Source organism: Echeneis naucrates, chromosome 17 (assembly GCF_900963305.1).
Source record: "Echeneis naucrates chromosome 17, fEcheNa1.1, whole genome shotgun sequence".
NCBI lineage: Eukaryota > Metazoa > Chordata > Actinopteri > Carangiformes > Echeneidae > Echeneis > Echeneis naucrates.
The window spans coordinates 3,444,554-3,471,649 of NC_042527.1; the positions used below are offsets into that span (position 1 = coordinate 3,444,554).

Below are 27,096 nucleotides of genomic sequence, written 5' to 3' on the forward strand. Positions count from 1 at the left end.
CCAATTTGTTCATTTAAATCCACTTTACAGTCTGATTTGATTTGACTGTCTTTTGCATTCTGTCCTCCTCTCTCTGTTTCTCCACCTCTCTCACTAAACTTTGTCCGCCTCAATGTCACGGCAGCCAGGCAAGACAATTAAGGTGTATAAATATGTAAATATGGTCATGGCAGCTCAGCGGGAGGAACAGCATAATGACATTTTCTGCCCTCGTTTGGCTAATCCCCGAGAAACCTTCGAATTAGAAACCTTAATGACAACCAATAACGCACAGATGGTCAAGCTCTGGGGGCACACCAGTTCTTCTGATGCTGCCCAGGCTCCTTGCGGCGTTGCTCTTCATGCCAACAACACACACACACACAAACAGACACACACAGGCACAATGACGCAAAGATAAACACATGCAAACAGGCAAACCGGCAATGGCGTGCAGAGAAGAAAGCACAGATGACACACACAGAAACACACACACATATTACCTAGCCAGATGCCACTCGTGCCCATGGGGGTGATCATGGTCGTAACTATAAGGTCAGGTCTTGGCAGGCCAGTTTAGGTCATACAGGCCTCCGCTTCAGTTTGTTTTTCATTTGTGTGTGTGCTTGTAGAGGTTACTGTTCGGTGTCTCAGGTAATATGTCCAGTGAGGCTTTGTGGCAGATGTCGACCATCCGTCTTACAAATCTGACACATAGAAACACTCCCTGTGGTCACATCTCAGGAGAGCGAGAGGGACAGGAAAAGTGAATACAAGGAAAAAGTGGTTGTGTAGAGTTGGTTTGTGTGTGTGTGTTCTAACCCACAGACAGAGAGCGGGATATTTTGGCTGGTTTCCTACAGTAATTAGTTCAACCTAGCTATTTGTTCTTCCTACCTCTGTTAGATGGGAAATGTTTCTTCTGGGAGTGAGTAAGTTTTTAAAGAGGGTGCAACAGTACAGAGGAAGGCAAAAAGAATTTTGTGGGTTGCCTGAATTAATCAAAGGGTCTAAAATGGGAGCCCACACCATGCCAGTCAGCCACTTAATAATGTCACACCATTTAGATGTATAATATATTTATCTGTTTCAAGGGAAGCTCCAACAGATTTGACTTTTATAATTTTTTACAGACAAGGATCACAGCAATCAAAATGTTCAATCGTGTCAATTATAGGAAATGAATGTATTACAGCCACTGACTCCTGACCTACTACTGAATGCAACCATATCACTTTCTGGTTGTGCGTGTGAGGTTCACATTCTGTTACTTATTTTGTGTTCATGTAATAATTTAAGAAAGAAAACTTTTTTTTTTTTTCCTACAGTGATAGAGACTGCAAAAGTTGCTGTCATGAATGTGTAGAATGTGTTGAAAGTTAATATTTAATTACATTGCCAATTTTATCATTCTACGTCAACAACAATTAGCTTTAGTCACCCAGACTAAACTACTATAGTTACACTCCAGGGTAAAGTAGCTGGTATTTTATACAATTGTTTCTAAAACACTGTTTCCATGTTTCATGAAAAGACAAATACATAATTTTAATTGCAGCTCACAAAGGCGTTGTTGGTTGAATGGCGAAAGCCTGTGCAGTGATGCCTTGCTGCGCTGACTCACTCAGGAGTACTGCACATCCCTACCAGATTATAAAAACACGAGACACAGGACTGGATGATTCAGCCAAGAAATAAAAATCTTATTTCCTCTTTTTCAAATCATTCCAGAAATAATAAAAAGAGCTGCATCAACTGCTGGGCTGCTACTTTTATGAATGTATATTCACTTTTGGATAGCTAGAATTTGTGAGCCTCATAAACTGCTACTGGTGCACCTTTAGTGTGTCTAATGTAACCAGGCAGACTACTTTTTTTCACTACGACTATCGTCCATGTGCACATGGTAATTACCAGACTTCTGACATTGTGTAAAAAATCTAAATGGGCTTGACTGAACAATAAGAGTTGGTAATAATGGATTTAAATTACAGTTTACTATGCCAATGAAAAAAAGAGCTGGTTGACAGCACGTTATATAATGTTAATCCAATATCTAAAATAAAATAATAATTCTTTATACCAAAACCCCTGAACACAGTAATGTGAACAGGCTAATTACAATCATTTCTCTCTGCCAATCATCATCCAGTCTCCAGCAGCATTCTTTCTTATCCTCAGCGGCCGTTTTGCATTTTCAAGTTGCAACTTGACATAAAAAAACTAAATTTAATAAAATCCATCACGCTTTACAAGTGCTCAAGAGCCTCTCCAACCTCACAGGCTGTTTGTTAGTAGGTGGAGACACCAAGGCGAGAGAGAAGAGAGAGAGAGAGAGACAGGCACCACTAGACAGACATTACACATGCCTACACCTACCATACACTGACTCCCTCATCCACAATGGTGACGTAAAACTGTTCTCAGCCAGAACGTCTCCTTACACATGTCGATAAAATATTAATGGCCTTAACAAATTATCCATCAGCCTGAAGTTGTTTAAAAATTTAGTCACAACCTTACCTCACATTATGATTTAAATAATTTCTGCTCATTGCACCGGCTGCCTACACAACAGAATGCCAGATGTGATGTAAGTAAAATGTGTTACAAAGGTATGCCCAGTGATGGCCAAAGTGCCTACTGTACTGTAAATGCTAGATGTCTCTAAAGACTTCAAGACATGTTTCACTGGCTCGTGACATCAAAGCTTTCTAACCAAATGCACTGAGCAGTGAAGAGGACGACTGTTTGTATGTTTGAAAATCAAATTAACACTGTATAGAGGGTATGAAATGTACAGGTACAACAATATTTTTCAGTGATTCTGATAAAGGTTTTTCCACTTTAATGTCCAAATCCCCTTATATGTAAGTCACATATAAAAGAGAGGGAAAAAAAAAAAAAACACCTGAAAGTAGTACATTCCCACATCAAATTACATGAGATGGGATTTTTATTGGTCTGATGCTGTCAAGAGTTGAAGACCACTGACAAAATGAATCCAGCACACATCCAACTCCACAACCTGAATCTGGCCATTATACAGCATCACTGTGAGATGCTACTTCCAAAATCGGAACCAATCTAGGCACATGCCCAGGAAATCTGCCAGCAGTCAGTGAATACCAGAGGATCACAGTCAGGCTCTTCCCAGATGTGGGCTTGACAACTCAGGTGTATGCTCATCCAGAACTATCACTGCTGTATATTTTGTCATTTCCTAACAAATTTAGATATCTCAGGAGTAAATTATTAAATCTTATAAGCGCAGTGGAGCAATTGGCTATTTAGATTTAATTGTCAGTGATCTGGGTCTACACAACAACAAGGGTGAACACGTGTGCTGTGACTGTTAATGATCACTTGTGAAGCAGGAAACTTGGTGGAGATATTTGAGGACTCAAGAATTTTTTTTAAAAAGGCATTTAACAGCATTAAAAGTATTAATATATAGTACAAAGGCAATCTTAGTACCAGAATAACGGCACACTGATATTTGGACAGTGATGTTGGTGTAACTCATCCTACTCTTTCTCCTTTTCTTCTAAATGGCAAGCAGCACACACTGTTTTGGATTAACTAACGCCATTCATCATATTTATGTACAGTATAAAGCCAGCAGCAGTGTGGGGATCGATGGGTGTAGCTAAAAACAGCCCTTTACCGCCAGTATATCTGAGTCCAAACTGATATGTTAACCCAAAATACCTTACTCCCCAACCACTTCCCAAGATGTTCCCTTCATCCCTTCATCCCTTTGGTGTCTTTTCCTGGTTGGATCGGACAAGAGTGCCCCCACAGGGAGGTGCCCCTATCAGATTGTCAAGCCACTCTCATACTATAACTAATATTTTCTTTAATAGCACTAGTAATGAAACCATTTGTATTCAGAACGTTGTGCCTTAAACATTACCAAAATACGCACAATACAGTAGGGGTCCAAGTGAAAAAGGAGCAAAAAAACAAACAAACAAACTAAAAACACTTGCCATCTTATCTGTGATGCCTGACGCAAAAAGCCTTGTGACCTAACCAAGATCACATTTTGAAAACACTGCTGTTTTCATTTTGAACCCAGACTGCAGGTCAGCCCTTTGACCACTAATTTCTCAGGATTGAACCATCATGTTCTTTCGGTCAGAGCACTAAGCTCATGATCACAGGTGATGGTTGGAGGGTCTGCTTGTAAACTGTGAATGGGACCATGATGTTTTGCTCGCCCTTTACACAACAATCCTACTCCTGGTCAAAAACAAAGCTAACAAAAACAAGTGACATTTCAGCAGACAAATTCCACATTTGCTATGAGTAGCTGACATTTTTTATGCATACACAAATCTGTGTAACAGGTGGCATGTGTTTTTTCCATGCGCACTGCATATTCAGTAGTAAAGCCTAACCACACAAGTTCCATAAGGTTTTATTTAAGTCATTCATTCATTCATCTTTTACTGCTTATCCATTTCTGGATCACAGGGGGTGCAGAAGCCAATCCCAGCTCACACTGGGTGAGCACGGAGTCCACCCTGGACAGGTCACCAGTCCAACACACAGACACAGAGAACAGCAACCACTCACACTCAGACCTACGGACAAATTAGAGTTACCAGTAAACCCAAACGTGATTTCTTTGGACGGCGGGAGGAAACCAGAGTATCCGGAGGGAAACCCACGCAGACACGGGGAGAATATGCAGACTCCACTCAGAAAGATTCCAGGCCAGGAATCAAACACGTGAACTTCTTTTTTTTTTTTTTTTTTCAGCAATATATTTATGGATTTTCTTTTTTCACAGACATTACATTACAACATTGCATGACAAATTTTTCAGAAAAACAAAATTGACAGTGAACCCATGAACTTCTTATTGTGGGTAGATGTAAAAAAAATCTGCCAAAGATCTGTATACTTGTGACACCTACCAGCAAGTTTAATTGAACAGAGCAACGTTTTGATGGAACAAATCTTCTCATTCATCGCTCGTCTGCTTTGGTTGTTTAAACCCTTTAGGGGAAGCTCCGTATTGTTATTTTCAACTCTGCTGTCTTTTGTATGTTTTCATCTGGATAATTTCTGTGATAATTTCTTTTGGATGAGTCAAGTGCTTTCTGGAGGGAAGGAGGAAACCCACGCAGGCACTGGGAGAACATGCAAACTCTGTACAGGAAGGCCCCAGGCCCGGGAACTGAACCCGTGGCCTTCTTGTTGCGGAGCAACAGCATTAACCACTATTCCCTTATTAAATTTATCTTTTTTTCTTTTTCTTTTTCTTTTTTTTTTCGGAAGTGTGACTCCTTCATATTTTGTGTGTCTCCTTTAATTAGCCTAATGAAAAATCCAGTGAAAAAAAAAAAACAAAAAACAAGCAAACAAACAATAACATCAACAAAAACAAAGTAAAAAGTTAACTAATCTCCAGTTTGCAGAACTGACATTCTGCCCAAACATGTCATAACATCAATTCCATTATAACCCTTCATATAATCTGACAAAGGGAAAGGGCATTAAGCATCCAGGTGCTCTTTTACAGTAAGCTGTCTCTATTAGAAATGTCATCGCTATTAGCTGCTCTTCAGTCCACAGCCTGCAAGCTACAGCTCAAATCACTCAGTGTTAGAAATTTCCATGTTATCAATACATCTCTGTACCGTCTGTTGCTGATGATGGAGTTGTGGGTGGGTGTGTTTTTTTTTCCAGGGAGCTTGATTGCATATTTCGTGCTGAATAAATCGAGATACAATGATTTAAGCAGCGGCATGTTCATTGTTGTTTTTCTGCATGGATCAAATGCCATTTATAAACTCTATTGCCTCTGCTCCCTGATTGTGTCTTCATTAAAGTGGTGTTCTGCTGGGATGCACACAAGCAGTGAGACAGGGAGCGTCACTGGATGGGCATGCTGGTGCAGAATTTGATGGGAGTTCCCTGGAGGTGATTCACTCTGCTTGATAGAGGAGCTGGAAGAGTAATTTTGGCTATGAAAGAGAACCCGAACACCTGAGGAGTCTGTCGGCCCTGGCAGATGTCTGAGATGATTTGTAGCCTTGTTGTCCCGCATCATGCATGTCTAGTTCTGCTTCCTTAGTGTGGTGAGAGCATGAACTGACTGGTTTGTTCTCTGCTGTACTGTGAAGCCTCCTTCCCCAGAATCCACTGTGTTTTTGAGCTCATGTCATCTTGGCTAATCTTCAGAACAGCTTTGTTTGCCATGTGTAGGACATTTTGCACAGATCCATCCCCTTAATGACAAGGGGATGAATCTGTGCATGTAAGTAATCTTCCTTTCATGCACAGAATTAAATTTCTACAAGTGACCTTTTCTTGTTTCAGCCAGATGTTTTCTGCCTAAAGCAAATGACATTTTCTGCAGCTGAAGCTCTTGTGGATACATTTCTCTTGTCCTTTTGTGATCTAAGTCAGATTATTATCACTTACTCTGAAGTGACCATACAAATGGTCATGCTGACATCTGCCATTCCTGATGTCATTTCACTTGTGCCATACTTGGAGCCCTTCAAATACACAAAATGGGGATTATAGCTTTAATATAAGGGGGCAAGAAGGATACCAGAGATGAAGAGCAAACTGCAAAAAAAAGAAGAAAAATCTGATATCATAAAAAACAACATACAATATCTGTAGTCAGGCAACCCGACAACAAATAGCTCATGGCCCTGGTTGTCGTTAGTGCTGAAACATTAAAAAAATTATTGATTATTTGGAATTCATATGTGTGCACTGAAATAACTTTTTTTTATTTTTATTGTTTTTTACTTTTTACAAATACAGCCGACTTTTATTATATGACACAATAGAAAACCATCCAATCAAAGTAGCATGAAACATTTAGTCTATAGAAACAATGACAGTCATATATCATTTCCACATCTGGACCAATTGTAGCACACTCAGAAAATGTATGCTATCAGCACAACAGCTGGAATCTACCCAGATGTGTAAAAAAAAAAAAATGACCAGACCCAACTCTTGGAACCTGGTCGCCTGTGCTGTTTTGTTTTGACTGCCTTGGATCTTTCGTTGATTTACACTATGAACAGGAGTGAATATTTCTCAGATTAATTCCGTTCAATTTCGCTTTTGGCTTGAATGGTCGAAGATTGGTCAAATTAAAAAGTTGAATAATCTAATGCAAATGGTGCAGAACACGTTTACTCATCCTGAAAAAAAAATAAAAAGGAAATGAATTAAAAGAAAATATAATCACCGCTTGGAATTGTCCTTTTTGGCTGTGCACATGCACCTTACTGATACAACAAATCAGACAGCAGTCAGCTTTCTGTATTCACTTAATCCTATAGTTCAGATGTCCAGGTTGGCATGGTGAGCTAAAATACACTTCTGAGTGATAAAGAATCTACTGTACTTCCAGGCAGAGGTTCTTTACCTTTCAGGCTTTAACTTCCTTACAGACTCGTTCAATAGAAAGTTATGCTATTATAAAGCAGGACTCGTGATGGGAATGAGATTTCAGTACGAAGCTGGTGCAGGAACGACAGCAGCGGCATTGCTGAGGTTGCAAGTGCTTTTATGCATGAACACGTCAAGTGTCTAGTTGTGAAGAAAAGCTTCCCAAATATTTCCCCTGGCCAGGGGTTTACACAGTATCTGTTTCTTATGGTAATTCATCCAGTCAACCGGTCCCAGTCACCATGGCAATGACTCACTCTGCAATCACAGGTTGGTTGGGGACAGCGTTCATCTGGCACTGCGTGTGAATTACAGTCTGCATGTACAGATGTAAAAATGTTTCTGATGGGGTAAAGTAACACAAAGAAATATGTTTTGTTTTTTTTTTGTTTGTTTTTTTACCAACATGCTAAATTCCATATTGAACAGAAATAGATTCACACCCCCTTTGTTTCCGCAGTTAACAACAATTTGCTGTTCCTTGCTATCTTTCACGAGACCTGCATTTAGTAACACAAAACAGCCCCATCATCTTCGGGCCTCTTTCTCATGTGCGACCAGTTCTACTGATTCAGTTCTTTTCCAAAACAGCAGCGCGCAGCAATAAGTTATTTATCCACAGTGTCACATTCAAACCTAATTTTGAAAGATCTGCTGACTTATGGGTTAATTCCGACATCACAAAGCTCTGGTTCACTGTCAAGAGACGGGCACAATCCTTTTTGCCGCAAAAGAGCAAACTGTGCTTTTAACTAAAAGGAAGGGCTATGAATAAAGGAGCACTGATACAACTGGAGAGCGACATGGGCGTAACTCACCCTCCTCTTTTTCCTTCCCTTCTAAAGGGCAAGCAGCACATACTGTTCTTGAATAATAACTGAAGCGCTGCAGACTTATTTATACCTCCACTGTTCTGGAGAATGGGCCCCTTCCACGGCAGACATTTTCACTTGTTAAAGCAGAAATTACACATATCGCGTTTGCATCTCATCGAGCATCCCTGGAAGCCATGTTAATCAGCGAACATGTGCAACATCAGAGTGCACGACCTGCATTTAGCTAAATACAGCTATCATTGATGGTATTAGCACCTGTGCTCCTTCCTGTGTTCACATGTCAAATGTCGATGTCTGATGTGAAATGGATCAATGCCGCTGTAGTTTCCAATGAATACTAAGTCCAGCAATCATATTTCCTAATGCACCACAGTTGCATTCAGTTTCCCATATTTTCTAGACATTTGCAAATATAACAGTAACCCTCACATTATTTATTTCTTGAGCCCTCAGTCAGAGGTACATCCCAAAACAATCTCTTCAACATCATATGCACGATTGATTCTTTTGTTTATTATTATTATTATTATTGTGAAATTCAGTTTTTAGTCGTGTTCTTTGTTTGTTTGTTTTGCTTTTTCAAATACTACAAGCCACCATCTTTGTAACTGTTCCTGCACATGATAAACATATGTCCCATTTAGTATTTTGATGATAAAAACAACTTTTAGACATTGCTTTTTTCGACGAGCACAGAGGATTTTACTGGATTATAAGGGGATAGAGCTAAGCCTGGAGTATATTGTTTTAAATCCATAGGTAGGCTTTGGATTTAGATTTTGTGGAAAGAAATTATGCAGATGACTGTGTATGTGTGCGTGTGCGCATGGGTATGTTTGTGTGTGTGTGGAGAGTTTTATTCATCACAACATTGTGTGCGTCAGGGCTGAGTGCTGGAAAAGACCCACAGTTTTGATCCCTTTTCTTCACCACTACCCTTAAAGCAAACAACACACACATACACACAGAAATAATCATGGCTACATACAACCAAACATGTCTACAGACATGTACGTCCACAGTGTTAAAAATGATCTCAGGCCTTCGCAGTTCCCCAACAGTGGGTTAAAAGGCTTTGTATAATCTGCAATTGTTTGTGTGAAGTGGCTCATTTATATTGCACAGAGATTTGAAAAGGGCGCACCTATAGCTGCTGCGGGACGATTTGAACCAGTTGTCTGAGCCCCAACAGCGTGATGACAAAGGCCTTTTCTAGGCTGTAATCAACTTTGCAGCCCACGCAGAGGCAGAGGGACAAGCGAGCTGAAAAGATGAATCTGTTTACTCCCTATCACAGGACAAGCCACACAGCGGACTAAAGCCTTGCCGGTTTAGCAACGCGAAGAGTCTGAAGATTAAACAGTGAGATCTTTCTCTTGATCAAACCCTTGGTCTGCCCTCCCCACCATCCCTGCACCTGCTAGTCACAGCCCCTGATGTATGTGCTCGCTTCTTCCCCCCTTCCCTCTCTTTCCCTGGCTCAACTTTCACTGACTGTCTTTCTTCTACATCTCCTCCCCTCCCCCTCCACCCCTTTCACTGCTTTTGATTATTGGCAGCGACCCAAAACTCAGGCGAGCAAATCTATCAGAATTTCATCTCCGCTGCGCTTGTAATCACTTTCACATGTGCACAATGTCTCTCAATCTCACCACATATACATTTATTCTTTGGTCCCCATCCTTTCTCTCTCTCTCTCTCTCTCTCACACACAGCACACACACATTCACAGAGACCTATTTTGTCATTCCCTCTTCAAGCCTTTCCTTCTTTATACCCTCATGAAATACTGGGACTCTGCATAATCCAAAGAAGATTCAAGCTGCTCACTCATTTTACCTATTTATCACTGCATAATACATGGAGGAGAAGTCGCTCTTACTGACTAACTAAAATTTGAGGTAAATTGTTAAATGCAGACACAAGACCAAATGAGTGCTAAATGCTTTTGAGGTAAATGGGGATAGAGGATATGATGTCTTAGGAAACCTCCTACACAGCTTACTTTCTAAACGAGATTACAGGTGTCTGAAAGGTGCAGAAGAGTGCAGGTTAACTTTCAAGGACACGGCAGAAAGGTGGATGCTCTGCAACACTATGATGTTAACGTGAGGACCAACAGTATGCTCAGAAGCAAAGGCCCCTTACTGCCATCTATAAATAAGTAAATCAAAGAGGAAGACTTTCAGTCATTAAAAACTGAATATTTGGACAACCATCTTATGGTATATTTAGATTTTTTCATTATTATTTTACTTCGGCAGATGGAGATGTGACATATTTGGTTTTATTTTTTTCGATTCTGTGAATGCTTCTAAATTGCCCCTTCATCATCTATGAGGGTTTGGCGATAAAAAACTAGGTTAATTTTTGGAAAAACTGTTCTCGATCTGCCCCTTTAATTGACTCTGGTTGGACTTGGACTTCTTGTTTTATTATATAGTCACTTCTGTTTGTGTATTTGCTCCCTGTCTTTATCTTCTTTTCCCTCCATTTTGACTGACTCCCCCACCCTGATGTGTTTTACTTGTGTCCAATCATCCCCTCCCCCCCATGTGTATTGAAGTCTTCCTCTGAGCTTTGCTCGTGGACACGTTTCCTGATCTGAGCTTTGTATTCCCTCATGTTTAGCAGCTATTCCAGCGTTTGCCTCTTCTGGTTTGAATCTGCTCCGAAGAGTCTTCCTGTTTGTTTCCTGAGTTCAGATCACCTGTGTTCAGCTGCTCACTGCAAGATTTTATGTTGATGCACACTAACGGGTTGCATTTTTTTGTGTGTACAGTACTAACTGTTATCTTACTCTCTAATTGTATGTTAGCACTTCTGATTGCTGTTTTTTGCAAACTTAAGACTCATATTACAGTATGCTTTGAATAAATGTTGTACTTTCAATGGCACCATCCCTGAAGTGCTTGTTGCTTTAGTCTGCTGGGCGAATTTTCTTTTATTTTGAAAATGATAGGCCATATGCTGCAGAAAAAACAATCGCAGCATGCATCTGCGATGTCATGTTGTGCTGCTTGTTCACCACATCACCACAGCCTTATTTAAAGTCCAAGTTTCAGAAATGAAGTGAAAGCTTCCTTTCATTTTATTAATGATTGCTTAACAAAAGTTATATAACTCCTTTTGTTGATTAAACATACATGGTCATACACTTTGAAACTTAATATGCTGAAGCACATCTGAGTGTATTTTGAAGGATTAAAATCACCTGAACCAATTCCAAATGATGAGGCTCTAAGTCTAAAACTCATTTTCTCCTTATCAAACAGCAGTGAACAAACCATGTATATGTAGCAGGGCCTCGACTGTCACTTTCACTGACAAATGGCTGAAGATGAGAGTCCAGCCAGCTGTGACTCATGTAACATTATCTTTCTAACTTTCCAGCAGGCTAGAATGCGATGTGTCCATTGTCATGATAATGCACTCTGCTACACTCTGGGTCAAAGTGAAATACTGAGCGCTTCGGTGTCAGAGTGATGCATTTTATATCTGGATGATCACTTTTCTCAGCCCATTCTGTTGATACTATAATTCATATCATATTATTGTATTTTCCACAATAACTGCAGGCTAGTAACAATTCTGATGAAGGACCAACTGTCTGTGGAATAATAGCTAGTGAAAAACTAGCATCATGTTCACACACTTGCTCTGGCAGATTAATAAATTTTACTGAAACACATATAATCCACATAATCCAATGAACTAATCCATGATTAAAAATAACTATTTTTGTCCTTGCAAGTAAGCACTGAGTAGGTTGGAAACTGAGCCAAACATAATAATAATAATAAAAAAAATAAAAATCACCAAATGAGTTCTGTTAAACAAAGTCTGGCTATGGGACAGATTTGTGCATAGGATCAATTTCAATTGGATAGAAATCATCATCATTTGTTAGGCCAGTTCAAATCCTAGTGAGTGAAAATAAGATATGCTGCACACATACACTAATAGTATTGGTCACAGCCTTTTACTCCACCTTGCCATATAAAGTTCTTTCCGGCTTTTTCTGTTCATATAGTGTCATTCACTACTCATCAGAATTCTGTCAGCAAATACTTCAGAATGTTCAAGTCAGTTTTATTTGTGTAGCGTCCATTCACAAAAGAGGTTCTCTCGCTTCAAGGTTCTTTCCTAATTGAGTAGGTATAACGCTTTTATTTGTAATACTTTGAGACCCAACAATTCACACAGAGGGAAAGCACTTGACAAAACTGCTGTTCAACCCCGAGTTTGTGCACAGCACTCATCCTGTTCTTCATGCATTGCACTTGCTTCGTGGTTGCAATCCAGCTAAAGGTGTTGTTGCAAACCTTCATGCCAAGGTGTAAACAAAACAGTTATTTCTTCTTTCTAAGCTTCTGAGCAATTGTTACTGAAACAGTAGTGATTACAACTGGATAGCCAAATTGTCCTTAAGATGCTTTCACAATTCTGCTTTTACAAATGCAAACAGGCTGGCTGGGAAGTAAAGCATAGAACACAGTTTTAATATATCCAAAACACCACAAATGGGACTAAAACCAATAATTTACAATATGTTCACAAGATACAAAAACTTTATAGTGTTGAACTGTATACAACATGATTGATTACCTTTGATTACGTATTTTTTTTTTCATACTGTTGATATTTTATTTTCTTTCACCATTTTATTTCTTCTATATCCATACCTTCCCTGATGTTTTCTGTGCATGTCATCAATTCACATTTGATAAATGAAATAACAAAATAAATAAAAACAACAACTCACCAGCTAGAATTGAAGCTAGCACAGGGAGGGAATAGAATAAACCAAATTGGCACTGAAGGTTGTGAAGAGAACAAATACTGTTTTTTTTTTTCATCAGAGTCCAATGTCCAGTCCACAAGGTGATTTCTAGTTGTGACGGTCTACCAGCATGGACCGTGAGTTGATTTCCATGACATGACAACTCTGGAGCAGTGATGAACATTACTAATCCAAATAGGTAGATGTTGGTGAAGGGGAATGTTGGCAGAGGACCTAAAGGGAAAAGTTGTGGCAAGGAAGTGATGTGTGTCAAACGTGTATATAGAATTTATCTGTGTTGACTTATGTACATTGTTGGATTCTATTTAAAAAAAAAAAGGTATATTCTGTTAATTATGTTAAATCATATGGGCTATCTAGTACCAGGGAGATGGCTACCTGCTCAATTACAGAGAAGACTTTTTCAGTTGTAAAGTAATACATAGTGTTTGGTACTTTGAATATATAGCATGTGGCAGGACAGCGTCAGGTTGAGGCAAAAGAAGCTGAAGTGTGGAGGTTTGGCGGAGTGAGATAAATCAAATATTGAAGGCGAGTGCCATATTTATGATCAAATTATTGTTGCTGTGGTCTTTTCAAGGGATTTGTTGACAAGGAGAAAATGTACAATATCACTAGCTGCATCCTTAAACTCTACAGAGAAATAACAATTCCACTAGACACTGACGAGATGTCTGAAAACCTTCCAAATGATCATTTAAAAGTTTCTCCAGGGCCTGAAGGCAATGCACAAAAAACGTTTTGCTCTCTACTTATCTGTGCTGCCACTTATTTCTTCTGGACTGTGCAACATCGAGGAAGCCTGAGAGCAAAAAGAAGGGCAAACACACCCAGAAGCAAAAACTTCTCAAATCTCATTTGAATACAGATGAATCTACTTTCAACACTGTCTTGAGGAACCCCCAGTCCACCATCAATAATGAATGTATGATAATCCAGGCTCTGTTTATTTTGCTTATTTTCTTCATCACTGTCTTCTTGATAAGATTTCCCAGTGGAAAGCCGAGGTCAGCCCACTTCGATGCTTTTTTTTTTTTTTTTAGCATTGATCCCAAACATTGCCCTATTTAGGGATTTAAAAACAGTTTGCAGCAGATCAAAAGTGAGAGGAATGGTGGTTAATTGGAAACTACACAGCTGCTTAAATATTAAATGGATTGAGAGTTGTGACACAGAAAGCACAATCTTCTTTTCTTTTGGTTTTGCACTCAAATCTAAATGGCAAAATGTCTGGTCAACAAAATGGTCATGGGATTCAGAGTCTGAAAGCCCTCTGCAAATTTTTTGTCTTCAGTGCAATTTCAATGGCGTGCTGCTCGGTTCTTTGTTTATTTTGTTTTGTTTTTGTTGTTCTTTGTTTGCCAATTTCATGGTTACAGAATTGATGTCAATTGATGTAAAACAATACAATTGTAAAGACGTAGAATTTTACAAAGCGAGATTCCTTCTGGGCTGAAAAGCAACATGGAAAAAATAGGACTGAATTGTTGGCATGTGATAATATGAAAGGGATAAACAAGTGGAAAAGCTGAGCAATCAATAACATTATTAAATAAAAATGAGAAAATTAGGCCTGGATAAGTTATATTCATGCCTAAGTGTGTAGTGTTCCAGCTACAGGCACTGATGTTTTGTTAGGAATCAAGTGCTGCTGCAGTGCTGTACACAGTGGGACAGACTTTAGAATAACATGTGAATATTCCATTTTATTTATGATTATAGTGTCAACCGGTGGCATAGTAATTAGCACTGTTGCCCCACAATAAGAAGGTTGCAGGTTCAGTTTCCGGCCTGGGAACTTTCTGTTTGCATGTTCTCCCCGTGCCTGCGTTGGTTTCCTCCCACCGTCCAAAGGCATTTTAATTTGGTTAACTGGTGATTCTAAATTGTCCGTAGGTCTAAGTGTGAGTGGTTGTTGGTCTCTTTCTGTCTCTGTGTGTTGGCCCAGTGATGGACTGGTGACCTGTCCAGGGTGTACCCCACCTTGCACAATGTGACATGAGATTGGGTCCAGCACCCCCTGTGGTCTAGAAATGTGTAAGCGGTAGAAGATGAATGAATGTGTGTCCATTCATACATGAGAAAGATGAAAGAATGATAGCGTCAACAAGAAAATAAAAATGTTTGTTTTTTTCAAAATAACTCCAAACTGGGCGGGCCTGATAGAAAAAGTTTGTATCAGTGTAATTTGAGCTAATCTTGAAAGGATTTTTGTGAGTTTGGATCATGTCACAAGTGCAAAATGATTGTTCTACTGTCTCTATGTTTATGTGGATCTGTTGAGGTGAAACTACAAATGTTGGAATGTTATTATCTCTTTACGTAAGGGAAGTTTGAATCTGTCCCAATGGGGTGCTGTGTGCTGTGACTTTTACAGATGGGTGAGCAGGTGAGCTGACCCCCCGCCCACCCACAACACACACACACACACACACACACACTCATACACATGCTGTGCTACACACACTTGACACTTGACATGACCTGCTTACTAGACCATTTCTGAGGGAGCTGCTCTACTTGTAACAATAATCTGTCTCAAATTTAGAGCAGGTTTCATACAGAGATGATGAATTACTGTAATTTGCTACGACTCACCTGTCAACGATCCCAAGATTATCCTCAACGCACGTCCACCCAACTTCACTTGCCATCATTTATAGCAAATCCCTCCAGATTGTTTTTACCAGTCTCGATGAATAAAATATTGCTTGTTGCTGCTGGATAGAAAGTTCCTTAAGACATATGGGTGAATGAGTGACATCCACTATTGCCGTCCATTTGTGTATCTGTTACTTAATGAGTAAGAAAGAGGAATGTTCACCTCCTTCATACAGCCAGTATACCTTGTAGTTCTAAGTAGTGGAGCTTTTTCTTCCTGGCTCTTTTATCATCTAATTGTGAAAATAAGAGGACAACCTTACACACGACTCACCTGGTTTGGATGGGTAATTTCAAAAATACAGATTATAATATGGACAAAAAAACATGATGGCAAAGTACATTTGCAAATGACTTTTCCATAGGAACTGAACCCTAAATGGTTGCATGTCTTTGTCAGGCATTCTGCTGCAACAGCAATCTCACACAGGTCCTTTGTGCTGCCTGATCGGACCTTCTCTCACAACTTTGATTAATGGACAGTTTGATTGGCATGTCTCGGTAGGTTTATTTATTGCTGATGGAGCAGAACAAATTACTCTTATGCCATCTCTTTATTACACTGCATACGGTGAACACAATTTGCATTGTACTTAATTTGATGGTCCACATTCATATTGGCTTGACAGCAGTGCTCTAATGGCTCTGGTTCCCTACGTCGGCATTTTTTTAAATTCATAAATGTCATTCTAGTGTTAGCGCTTGTTTGTTTAAGTGAAGAAGGCTTTCTTTGTGCTAGTGACTGAGGCAATTGAATTGTTGTGGGGTTGTTGTTGTTTTTTTTTTTTTTTTTTTGGGTCATCTAATGGGTCTGTCACGGTTGTGGTGCTGCAGCCCATTGCATTCATATTATGTATATTAAATAGCATTGCTTGAAAGCTTAGTTCAGTTAAGCTTAGCCCATTTCACCAGCTAAACTCAAACTGGCCTCTTGCCAGCAACATCCACTTTCAAAGTCCCCATTGACTTCCAAGACTTCCACTGGTAGTGTGTTTTTAAATTTGCCTTGTGCATCTAACACCAGCAGTTACACAATTACTCATGCACTCGGTGAAGCATGGACCAAGTCACTGAGGTCAAGGAAAACTACTGAAGATGCTCAGCGGTGTTCGCTGATATGCAAATTTGAATAAAGGGGGCAAATGCACAATTAAAATACAGATGGTGGTACTCTTCTTAACGGGACCTGCAGGGCATTGTGGGTGCTCATTCTGTCTGTAATCTATGAAGAGCCATTACAGAGCCATTTGGAGTCAGTTTATCAATCAATTACAGTAAAAAGGGGGTCAACACTCCCAACACAGTCACACACATCTCAGTGCAAAGTTGAAAATCCATGTGTTCGATGGCATACGAGGCAGGCGGCGATTGTTTCCCCACACCGTGAGAGCCCGCCGGAGCATCACACCCCGCTCACACACGCTTCGCCGCGCTCTCCTCCTCTCCAAAGCTGAGAGACCCGAGGCAAGCCGGAGACACAAACGGCAGAGGCAGGGAAAGGGGAAACGGAGATGGCGAACGTCAACATAGGGCCGAGACCGCTGCTGCTGCTGCCGCCGACGCTGCCGCTGCTCTCGTGGCTCCTCGTGGCCCTCCTGGCGGCTAACGTCCGCGGTCTGAACGGCGACGAGGACCAGAGCCAGGACACCGAGTGCAAGATGAAGAGCGTCACCGTGTCGGCGCTGCCGTTTCTGAGGGAAAACGACCTGAGCATCATGCACAGCCCGTCGGCCTCGGAGCCCAAGCTTCTGTTCTCCGTCCGGAACGATTTTCCCGGGGACGTGGTGGTGGTGGACGACCTGGAAAACACCGAGCTCCCCTTTTTCGTCTTAGGTGAGTTTCTTTTTTTTTTTTTGTTGTTGTTGTCCAACACGACAGTGTACGCGGTCCGTTAGCCGCTAACTGAACATACCACAGCTGCTTTTTTTTTTTTTTTTTTTTTTAATGTAGCCTATTTATTTTTTATCATCACACCGGAGCTTCTCCTAGCTTAGGCCCGGCGATACACCATGTTTTCACTATTCTCCAAAGCACCGTAGTCCTTGTGCCAACCGAAATACCGAGCTGATCGGTCGGCCGCTCCTGACAGCCATTACCTGCCGACCAGGTGTGGATGACCAGCATAGCGCCGGGTGCTGAGAACTGTGGCGGCTAAATCAACACTTGTTATTGCAACAAGAGGCCAGATGTTAGCATCCCAATGCTAACAAGTCTGCTGGTTTGCTCTCCTGATACGTCGTTGTCATGCCTCATTGCTGTTTGTATTCTTCCCCCTAACTCACACACGTGGGTCCGTTGTGTAACAAAGTACTTGATGGTTAGCAATGAAGCCGCCAAACTATTCTCGCTCTGGCACAACTTTTGCAATTGTTTTGTTTGTCTGTTGTTGTGCCGAAGTCTGCCATGTTTTGTTTTAGCAACATGACACTTCAAGCTCTCTTGTTAGTTTTCAGTCTTCAGATTACTTCAGGTTTAAATGTTTTGTGCTTATTTCTGTTTTTAATCCAAGTGTGTCAAAGAGATGGACCGGTTCGGCTGCTATCATGGTGGAAGTTAGCTGGGCGCTGTCCAGGGTGCTGAATTTCCTCTATGCAGGCTGCTGTGAGGAGCCCCTTTTGTTATTGTGTGCGTTGAGAGAGTGTGTGTGTGTGTGTTTATAGGGGGTCAGCTTTGCCTGTCTGTGTTTGGAGTTATAGCCCTGGTTGTACAGTGATGTTTCTCCTGATCAAGAAGATTAAAAAAAAAGAGTGGGTCCAGCTGTTCTTTGAATCTCCTGCCTGTTTCTATGTTGTACGTCTTTAATGTGTTACATACTGGTAGTTAAAAAAAGGCTTCAGCTTGGCAGTTATCACATATATTTCATGTCAATTACACTTCAGGGGAATGTGCTGCTCCTAATCACCAGTGTGGCAGACACATGCTCTGCAGATCTCATCATAAAGAAGTCATTACATTGACATTGAATTTCAGTATAGACTATAGCGTCTTTGGAGTGATTCCTAGCTGTGTTTGATAGCTCTCAGTCAAACAGAAGCAGAAATGAGGTTGTGAGTGTTGTGCAAAAAAGTGTCTAGCTGGTTTTACACTGATTGCATGTCTTGCATTTTAAAATCCTAGACCACCAGAAGTATTGTGGAAATTTGATTGTGCAGTATTAACCTGCATATTCATAACAGTTTGTGGCATTTAAGATTATAACATTTCACACGTTATCCTAACTTTGTTATAATATTTGCATTGAGCAAAATAGTTTTTTTGTTGTTTAGTTTAGTTTGGGACACTAGCATGAACTGTGAGTCTAAAAATTAATAAATGAACAAATAAAAACAAAAAATAAAAGCACGGAAGCCGAACCATAATGATTATCAAGATCAATTCTTCAGATTTTATGTCCAACTCATAAGTCTTGCAGATAAGTAGCTGTCACACCCAAACCAGGAAATAAGATGAGTGGGGTTATATTATTATAATATTTTTTTTTGAAAAATTATGCAAATAATGGACCAATTTCCATAAATGTCACTTTTATTTACTATACTATTCATTAAAAATGACTGCAAAAATGAGTCAATCAATAAATTATTAGTTTTTTTTTTATGTCAAATGTTTTCTGGGCTAACTTGATGCCAGCTTTTTTGGGGATCTTTTTTGTCTTTCTTGTAGCCACAGTGAAAGAGACAAGAAGTGCAGTTACCTTTTTTATACTTTTTAGCCAGCAGAAGCAGTTTGTTGCTTTGGCACTCCAGCATACCTCAGTACCTCAGAATACACCACAGTACATACAATATAATTTCTGTCTATTTTAATTAACAGGATGACGGGAACAGTCCTGCAAAGATCCCCTATGATGTCTACAGTGTTAGAGTGTTTACACCATGAGACCATGGTGGCTCCTTGAAAAGCTTGAACAGTTCATTTAAAGGCCTAATTTAGACAGTAGTTAATTCATTATGGGGTGGATGGCAATAAGATAAGGCAAACGCATAGCACAACAGATCTCTCAGGGCTGGTGCTGCATATGAATGAATCCAAACTTCTGTCTGGCATTTCCTTATGTAGCAGTCTGCTCTGGAAAACTTTTAATAGAAATTCACACCGGGGGAGCCCAGCACAAATTCACATTAGTGGTCCAAGTAAGTATCCCTTTTACCCAAATATAAACACTGGAGCAGCTGTAGTCTTGTCTGTATTTATTTCTTTGGTACTTCTTTTGTTTTTTTACTTGATTTCCTTTGGCATTTAACAAAAAATTCTTTGTGAAAGTAATGGCCTTGTCGTGTACATGTCTTCTCGGGAAAATAAAAGCAATTTACGTTAACATTGTGTGGCTGTCTTGATAATAAACAGTAATTGGATTTAAACCAGTGTCCCTACAAGAATATGACAAGATCGCTGCTGCGTGCTTTTTGTGTAAGTGCTAAACCTTGACTCTGTCTAGGTTTGGTGTTCAGGATCCAGTTGCTGTCGTCTCAAACCAGACCACTCTGTGGTCCTCTGAGTCTGTCACAGGCTCATTATGATTAATGAGGTACATGGTTCCTCTCAGTGTACTTTGTCTCATCATCAAAACATACAGCGCGCAGGAGTATGTGCCAGGTGCTGTAATGTGCCTGTGTAAAAAAATTCTGTAGCATAGACCATCTCCACCACAACTGTTACAGAACAGAAGAGAGCTGGAGCACTTCTTAGGATCTGCTGCAGGTTCATCAAATAAATAGACTCTCCTTCAGTTCAAGGACTTAGAATGCTTACAAGTTTCTGTCAAGTTGGGAAAATGTTGGGTTGATCTGAGCTCCTCTCCACACTATCCAGTTTAATGTGGTGGAATCGTAGATGATGATAATAATATTTCAACATGAATTATTGGTCGCTCTTTTTAGGTCTGCACAAAGCAAAATTGCGGTGTGGCCAAGCACAATCTCCAAATTCCAGAAGCAAATTTTTATTTATTTATTTTATTTTATAAAATGTGTCACAAATGTAACAAATTTAGCAAAGTAGAATCTGGAGTCGAAATCTTAAACCAAATTAGTGTTGGATTATTTTATTTTATGTAGTATGAATGAAGTATTTGCAATGCTGCCACTGAACAGCGGCTTTGCTTTGTTATTATTAATATATAATATCATTAATATAATATAATGTAATATAATGTAATATATATATAATTGTTAGTATTGGAAATTATGGTAAATGTGGTGAAGTTAAATATCATCAGATATCGGCCCCTGCCTTTGTTGGAAGGCATTTGTGAATAATTTAGAAGTCCTTGTTTTGTATCATAGTGGTTCTACAGTAAAGTGGAGATTTCACTTTGGCTTGTTATAAAATGTGTTTGTGAGTTCTCAAAGAAATTGACAACCATTTTTCTAATATTTGCAGTTGAAGGGAGAATGATTGTTGTGGCTTATGTGACACAGGTAACGCTAACCATGCCCTCAGCACATCTGCTGGTCAAACAATCCAAGTCTTGTGAAACTCACCAAATAACCTTCAATTTTAAATGATTCATTGTAAATGCTATTCCTCCAGTCCTTCAAAACTGTGTAACTTTCTGGATTAGCTATTGCAGGTAACTACATTGGAATTTCCATTCATATCTGGGGTGGCTTGTTGTGAAAGCAAGGTGGCCGCCTTTTTATTTGCACAATCTAAGCCGGTTTTCACATGGAAGGCTCTGCATTGTCTGAGATGTTGTAGAAAGAGTTTTTTTCTTCCTTTTTTATGGTTATTGTCTGCTCAGGAATTTTTCAGTATCACCCGAGCATTTCACCAGAGAAAACTCAAATGTATTGTGCTGTGTTGTGTTCCAGTAGTCTGTAAAAATGTGACAAACATTGAATTGAATCATTGTACTCACAGTACTACAATATCCATTTTATAGTAGAACACCACACAGATGTTTGGCAGAAAAATCAACTTTGGGTTTCATGCTGAGGACATGAAGGGTAAATAGGGAAGTATATCATGTTTGCATCTGCTAAAATGTGACGCTGGTAGGTTTTCAGTTAAGACTTCACTTCATTCAGTGTCATATGCAGTATTGCAGCTTATCACACAATGCCCTTCCCCTCAGCAGCAGTCTGTCATGCTGGTGACTGCATCGCCACCTCCTCCATGTCTCAAAAGAACCTAACTCTCAACAAAGCCCCAGTTATTATTGGAGTAAGTGAAGACCTGGGAGACGCATAGAAGATTTTTTTCAAGATGGTCTCAAAGCTGTATGTCTCATTATGGGGCATACTTTTCAAAAGTGTATCTGGTGTTAAATGCTTACTTCTGTTCATGGTATGAGTGCAGTGACTTCGTTGTGATTTAAATTCCAAATTTTTTCCCCCTCATACAATGGCTCATATTTTTCATGCCAAATTGCCTCTGTGTGAAGCATCTAAGAAGCAATTTGAAACCAGGGGATTCTGTGACTGACAGTAAATTTCAGCAGCAGGACTGCAGCCACTCGTTAGTGTCAGCGAGCCACAGATATGTTATTAGAAACTTACCCTTTTGGTGTTGTGTCATAAATTGCGCGGGAGGTGAAGCAATAAAGTTGCCCTCTGGGAGAGACTCAAGCTGTATTTGCACTGGCAATGATTTGCACATCTGGGGCAGGGGCTTTGAGGAAAGTCAACTCTTAACTGCCTCCCATTCGAGCTTTTTCAGCTTTCCGGAACAAAAAATTGGCTGGTACACTTTATGCCCACACCACAGAAAGATTTATATTGTTACCAGTGAAATGAGCATTATACTCTACATGTGCTTGTTCTTTCAGTGAGTCTTCAGTTCAGTGTGTTACCCTGAAGTCGCACTTTCTAAGTACAGGAAAAATGAGGGCACACCGAGTGCTGTGATTTCTTTCACCAGTAAAGTATGGAGTTAAAATGAAATTGACCTGCGTGGATTGAATGTGGATACACAATCGGGGAAACCAGATTTTTTTAAACATGAACTACAGCTATGACAAACTTTTGTTTGTATTTATGTGTATTTAGAAACTGTTTCTTTCAACAAGCCATGACAATTTCTCAATTGATTTCCCAACAAAGCAGCCGCACCCCAAAGCCAAACCCACTTTCACCCATCAGTTAATCCAGCAATATGTGGCTGAGACAATGCTCATTTTACTAACATAGAGAAAGAAAGCAGGGCAAAATGTGTAATCACTGATTTTTCTGTCAAAATAATTGATTATCTGACTCAACATTTCTGCTCTAAACCTAAGCATCACTTATTGAGAACAAGCCCAGCCACAGCGGCTGCTACGCCATCTTCAAGCTAATGAAGGAATACAGAAATCATTCATTCATTTATTTACAAAAAGGCACGCGTTCATTTCTATAACTTCATCATTAAAACTCCACCACACTGCACCTTGTCCATTTAGGCCAACCTACTGCTCTCAGCCTCTTGCTGAATACCATCAAAGGTAAAAATAACAGGAGGTCCTCCATTTCAGTATGGCCTTTAAATCACAGTCAATGCTTTTCTGCCCTAAAACACCAACACAAACCATTTTCCACCATCACCTTAACCTACAGCTTTCCTTCAGACAGATGTTGTGCTGCAGGCTGAAATCATCATTTGAAAAAGTATAATTAAATTAAAAAAATATCAAGGCAATTCTTGAATCAAAGCTTACCTTAATTAATTTCACTTGCATTATAGAACTCTCTCTGCTTGTATGTCTCACGGACTGTTATTACTGACGTACAAATGTAGTTCAAAAAAAAAAAAAAAAAAAAATCCTGCTGTGTCTATATTATTGTCTGTTTTTTTTTTTTCTTCTGAAGGCAATTAAGTTAAATGCAGTGAATGGGCTTGGTTTTGGTTTGAAAAAGGAATGTCCAGGAATAAAAGTAAGTTGATCGCTCACTTTTAAATACTCTTTCAGAGACTCCTTCGCCCTTTTTCAAAGTCAAAAGAATTTATCTGAAGATTCAGTAGAATACTCGATTGCAAATCAAATCGATAGCTGCAGCCTCACTGCTGTTACGCCAACAATTTGGCTGGAAAATTCTAAACAATCAATTTCAAAACCTTGCCAAATAACAGCAATTTCAGGATGAGATGAAACTCTGGTGAGATGATAGCTCAGATGCATCTGCCTGAACCTTGTCATAATGAGTATGTTCCAGAGACATCTAATTACTGTACATGTAGTGAGTCAGAGACACTTTCCTAAGCTTCATGAGCACACAACCCATTTATTAATTGAATTTTCGTGCCAATCCCAGTTCACTGTGGGCGAGGGCGGGGTACAACCTGGACAGGTTGCTAGTCCATCACCAAGCCAAACTACAGAAACAGACAGAGACCAAAAACCACTCACAGACAATTTAGAGTCACCAATTAACCTAAACATGATGTCGTTGGATGGTGGGAGGAAGTACCAAAGTATCTGGAGGAAACCCATGCAGGCACAGGGAGAACATACCGACTCCACACAGGCTGGGAAATGAACCTGTGACCTCCTCATTGTGGAGCAACAGCGCGAACCACTATGCCACCGTGCTGCTTACAATAACAGCTTCAACCCAAAAAAAAAAAAAAAAAAAAAAAAAAAAAAAAGGGAAGCAGCAACATGACATAAACAAAGTCAATAAAAATGACAACAGATGTTATCATAAATGGCCATGAATAAAACTCCAACAATAACAACCAGCTTATAAAAACCAAATGAAATATGAAACAGTGACATTTGGTTAGTGGCCAGATCATATGGTAAAAATTTATTTGATTTATAGTTATCTGATCAACTGAAATATTGATCAGATAAAATAAGACACCCGATGCACATGCTTTTAAAAACTGCAATTTTTAATAACATTTGTCTGACATTTATAGATTAAATAATGAAGGAATTTGGCATCTCTCCATCTATGATTTTAACACTTTCATGGTACAAATCTTTGCTGAGGTGAATTGCTTTTGCTGTTGCCTAAAGCTTTTCCTGTCTTGGATAAGAGGTGAAACGTCTTCAAGAATCTACAACCAAGTACAGTTTATTTAGCTTTCTCAGATAACTTGGCAAGGAAGTTTGTTCCTTGCCACTGTCTCCCAGTGCTTGCTGATCGGGGGATCTGTTGGGTCTCTTTAAATAATTGTATAAAGAGTTTGGTCTAGCCCTGCTCTATATGTAAAGTGCCTTGATGTAACTTTGTTATGATTTGAACTGGATGAGTGAGAACCGTCAGAATACTTTTCCCCCTTTGGTTTCTGAATAGAATTGGATGCCATATAGCCTAGAACGGTTTGATAATCAGCCTATCTTCATCGACCGCTGTCGTGGAGGTACAGTAGCCAATATATCAACATTCAGGGGCTTTGAGGACAGTTTCTGTCTGCATCTCTCTGGGAAGGAGTTTTTTGTGCGTCTTAAGTATTCAATCATCAAATTCTGTACTTAGGGCTTAATGTTTTTTTTGTTTTTTTTTGTCTTTTTTTAATTGAAAAATGTAGAAGCACACAGTGTTTCCCGGGGACCAATAAGATTGACCGGGGGGAAATACGAGAAGTGGAGGAGGGGTTCGGATGCAGTCTGATTCAACCTGATTTGATTCAACAAAATGCAATTTGTTGCAATATAATGAAGCAAAGGAATGATGCAATTAATTTCTTCCCTGAGTCTAATTCATTATTTATATGCCTAAAACTCTTTCCGAAACTCCAAGTGAGCAGCAAAATGCAGTTTCTATAATATATGCAACAGAAAATAAATTAACCTTTCATAAAGGCAAAGTAAAATAGCATAGCTGTGGTATGGCCCATTTTGAAAATTGTATTTAAATTTTCAAGTTGTCCCTCACTCCTGAAAAATCCGTAATGTTGCCGAACCTTAGATTCAAAGTGAACCGCTGTGCGTATTTGCAGGGCAGTTGTATGAGATAATTTGATCGGTTGTTGTTTGTTTGTTTGTCTTTTCTTTTGCCATGTCAGCAAAGGTTTTGACATAGTTGGCTGCTATAGAAACACGTTACCAGCAGAAACGATGGCACATAAGGAGCTATCGTGGTGTATAATTTTTTTTGTTTGTTTGTTTTCATGAATAATTGAAGGGGAAATCAAGACGCAAAAATAATGTGGTTACAAAAGCAAATAATAAGAATAAATAATTTTGAATCAATTAGACTTTAATCTGTTGACTGTATGTATGAATGTAGGTGTGAACACAAAGTTTGTCACTGGTCCTGGTTGAACTTGATTGTCTGGTCTTATCTCAGCCCCCTAGTCCACAGAGGACTGCGATATAAGTGCTCAATGCCCCTTCAAGGAGAGGAGTTTTTTATTTCTCCCCAAACAGACATTGATTCACTGACTGCTGCCATTGTGCTGTTTCGTTTTAGTTATTAACCACTTTTATGGGAAAAAAAAGAAAAGCATCTTAAAATGGATTTTGTGTTTTCTGCAACTCTTTGGATGGACTCCAACAGCAAAGCCATTCCTATAATCTAGTATCAGAACTGGAGTTTCTGGTAAAAAGATGTTCTATTAGTGGGGCGTTCACACCCCTTTAGCTCATCCTCACTTTATTTAGAGTATTTAAAAAACGAAAGAAGAAGACTATATACCTGTCTGGTCTGTATATTAATACCAATCATGAGCTGAGGACTGTGAGAACCAGTTGTGGTTTCCTGGCTGAGAGCCTGCAACTTTGTAGCTTTAACATGACTAACATAAGCAACTAAATGAGAACTGTTTGTGAAATCCAGCTGTGGCTAATTCTAAATCACTGCTGAGATCACAGCACAGTTTTGTCAGTGAACCTTTATCCTCTGCAGACATTTAAGCACAATCAAAAAACGCTGTTGTCAATGCTTAACCTAAAAATGTGCATCATTTATGTTTGTTCAGATGAGGCATCAGATGAGTTATAACTCTGAGTAGAAGTAACTAGATGGCATTTGACGCAAATTGCTGCAATCAATTGCCAACGGTTTTTATCTCTTGGACCTTTGGACTCCACTGTATCTCAATTGCCTCCACGTGCACAGCCACTGCAGCACAGCTGCAATCCAAACTGCAATAACTGAATTCACATGGGCTTTATTACAGTAATTGTCCTTTTCTCCACACGCAGAGTCTTTGTCTCATATCTCCCCTCCGCCCACAACTCTAGAGTTTTGCTGTTTTTGAGCCACTGTGATCTGCATGTAATTACACTGTAGTTAATGAAATTTTTAATTTTTAAAGTATGTTTCTATCATGCAATGTTTTTTTTTGAACAGTTTGAACAGTTTTAAACTGGGACATAATTGGTTTGGACTAATTTGAATGGAATCCATGCACCGTATCTGGTTTTGAGTTTTAATAATGCTTCAATTGCACAGTCTGATGTGCAATTGAATTAGATCTGGTATATCTGATCTTTTTCACCGTAATTCATACATA

At 39.6% G+C, this 27,096-nt stretch overlaps 1 protein-coding gene across 1 annotated transcript in view; it reads left to right on the forward strand.

Moving 5' to 3' along the window:
• Positions 1-17,369: 17,369 nt before the first annotated feature.
• Positions 17,370-27,096, forward strand: part of astn1 (astrotactin 1) — a 402,459-nt gene continuing 392,732 nt past the window's right edge. Inside the window, exon 1 of the mRNA XM_029524898.1 lies at positions 17,370-17,544. Coding sequence (XP_029380758.1) covers positions 17,370-17,544 — 175 coding nt within the window. The remainder of the gene's footprint in view (positions 17,545-27,096) is intronic.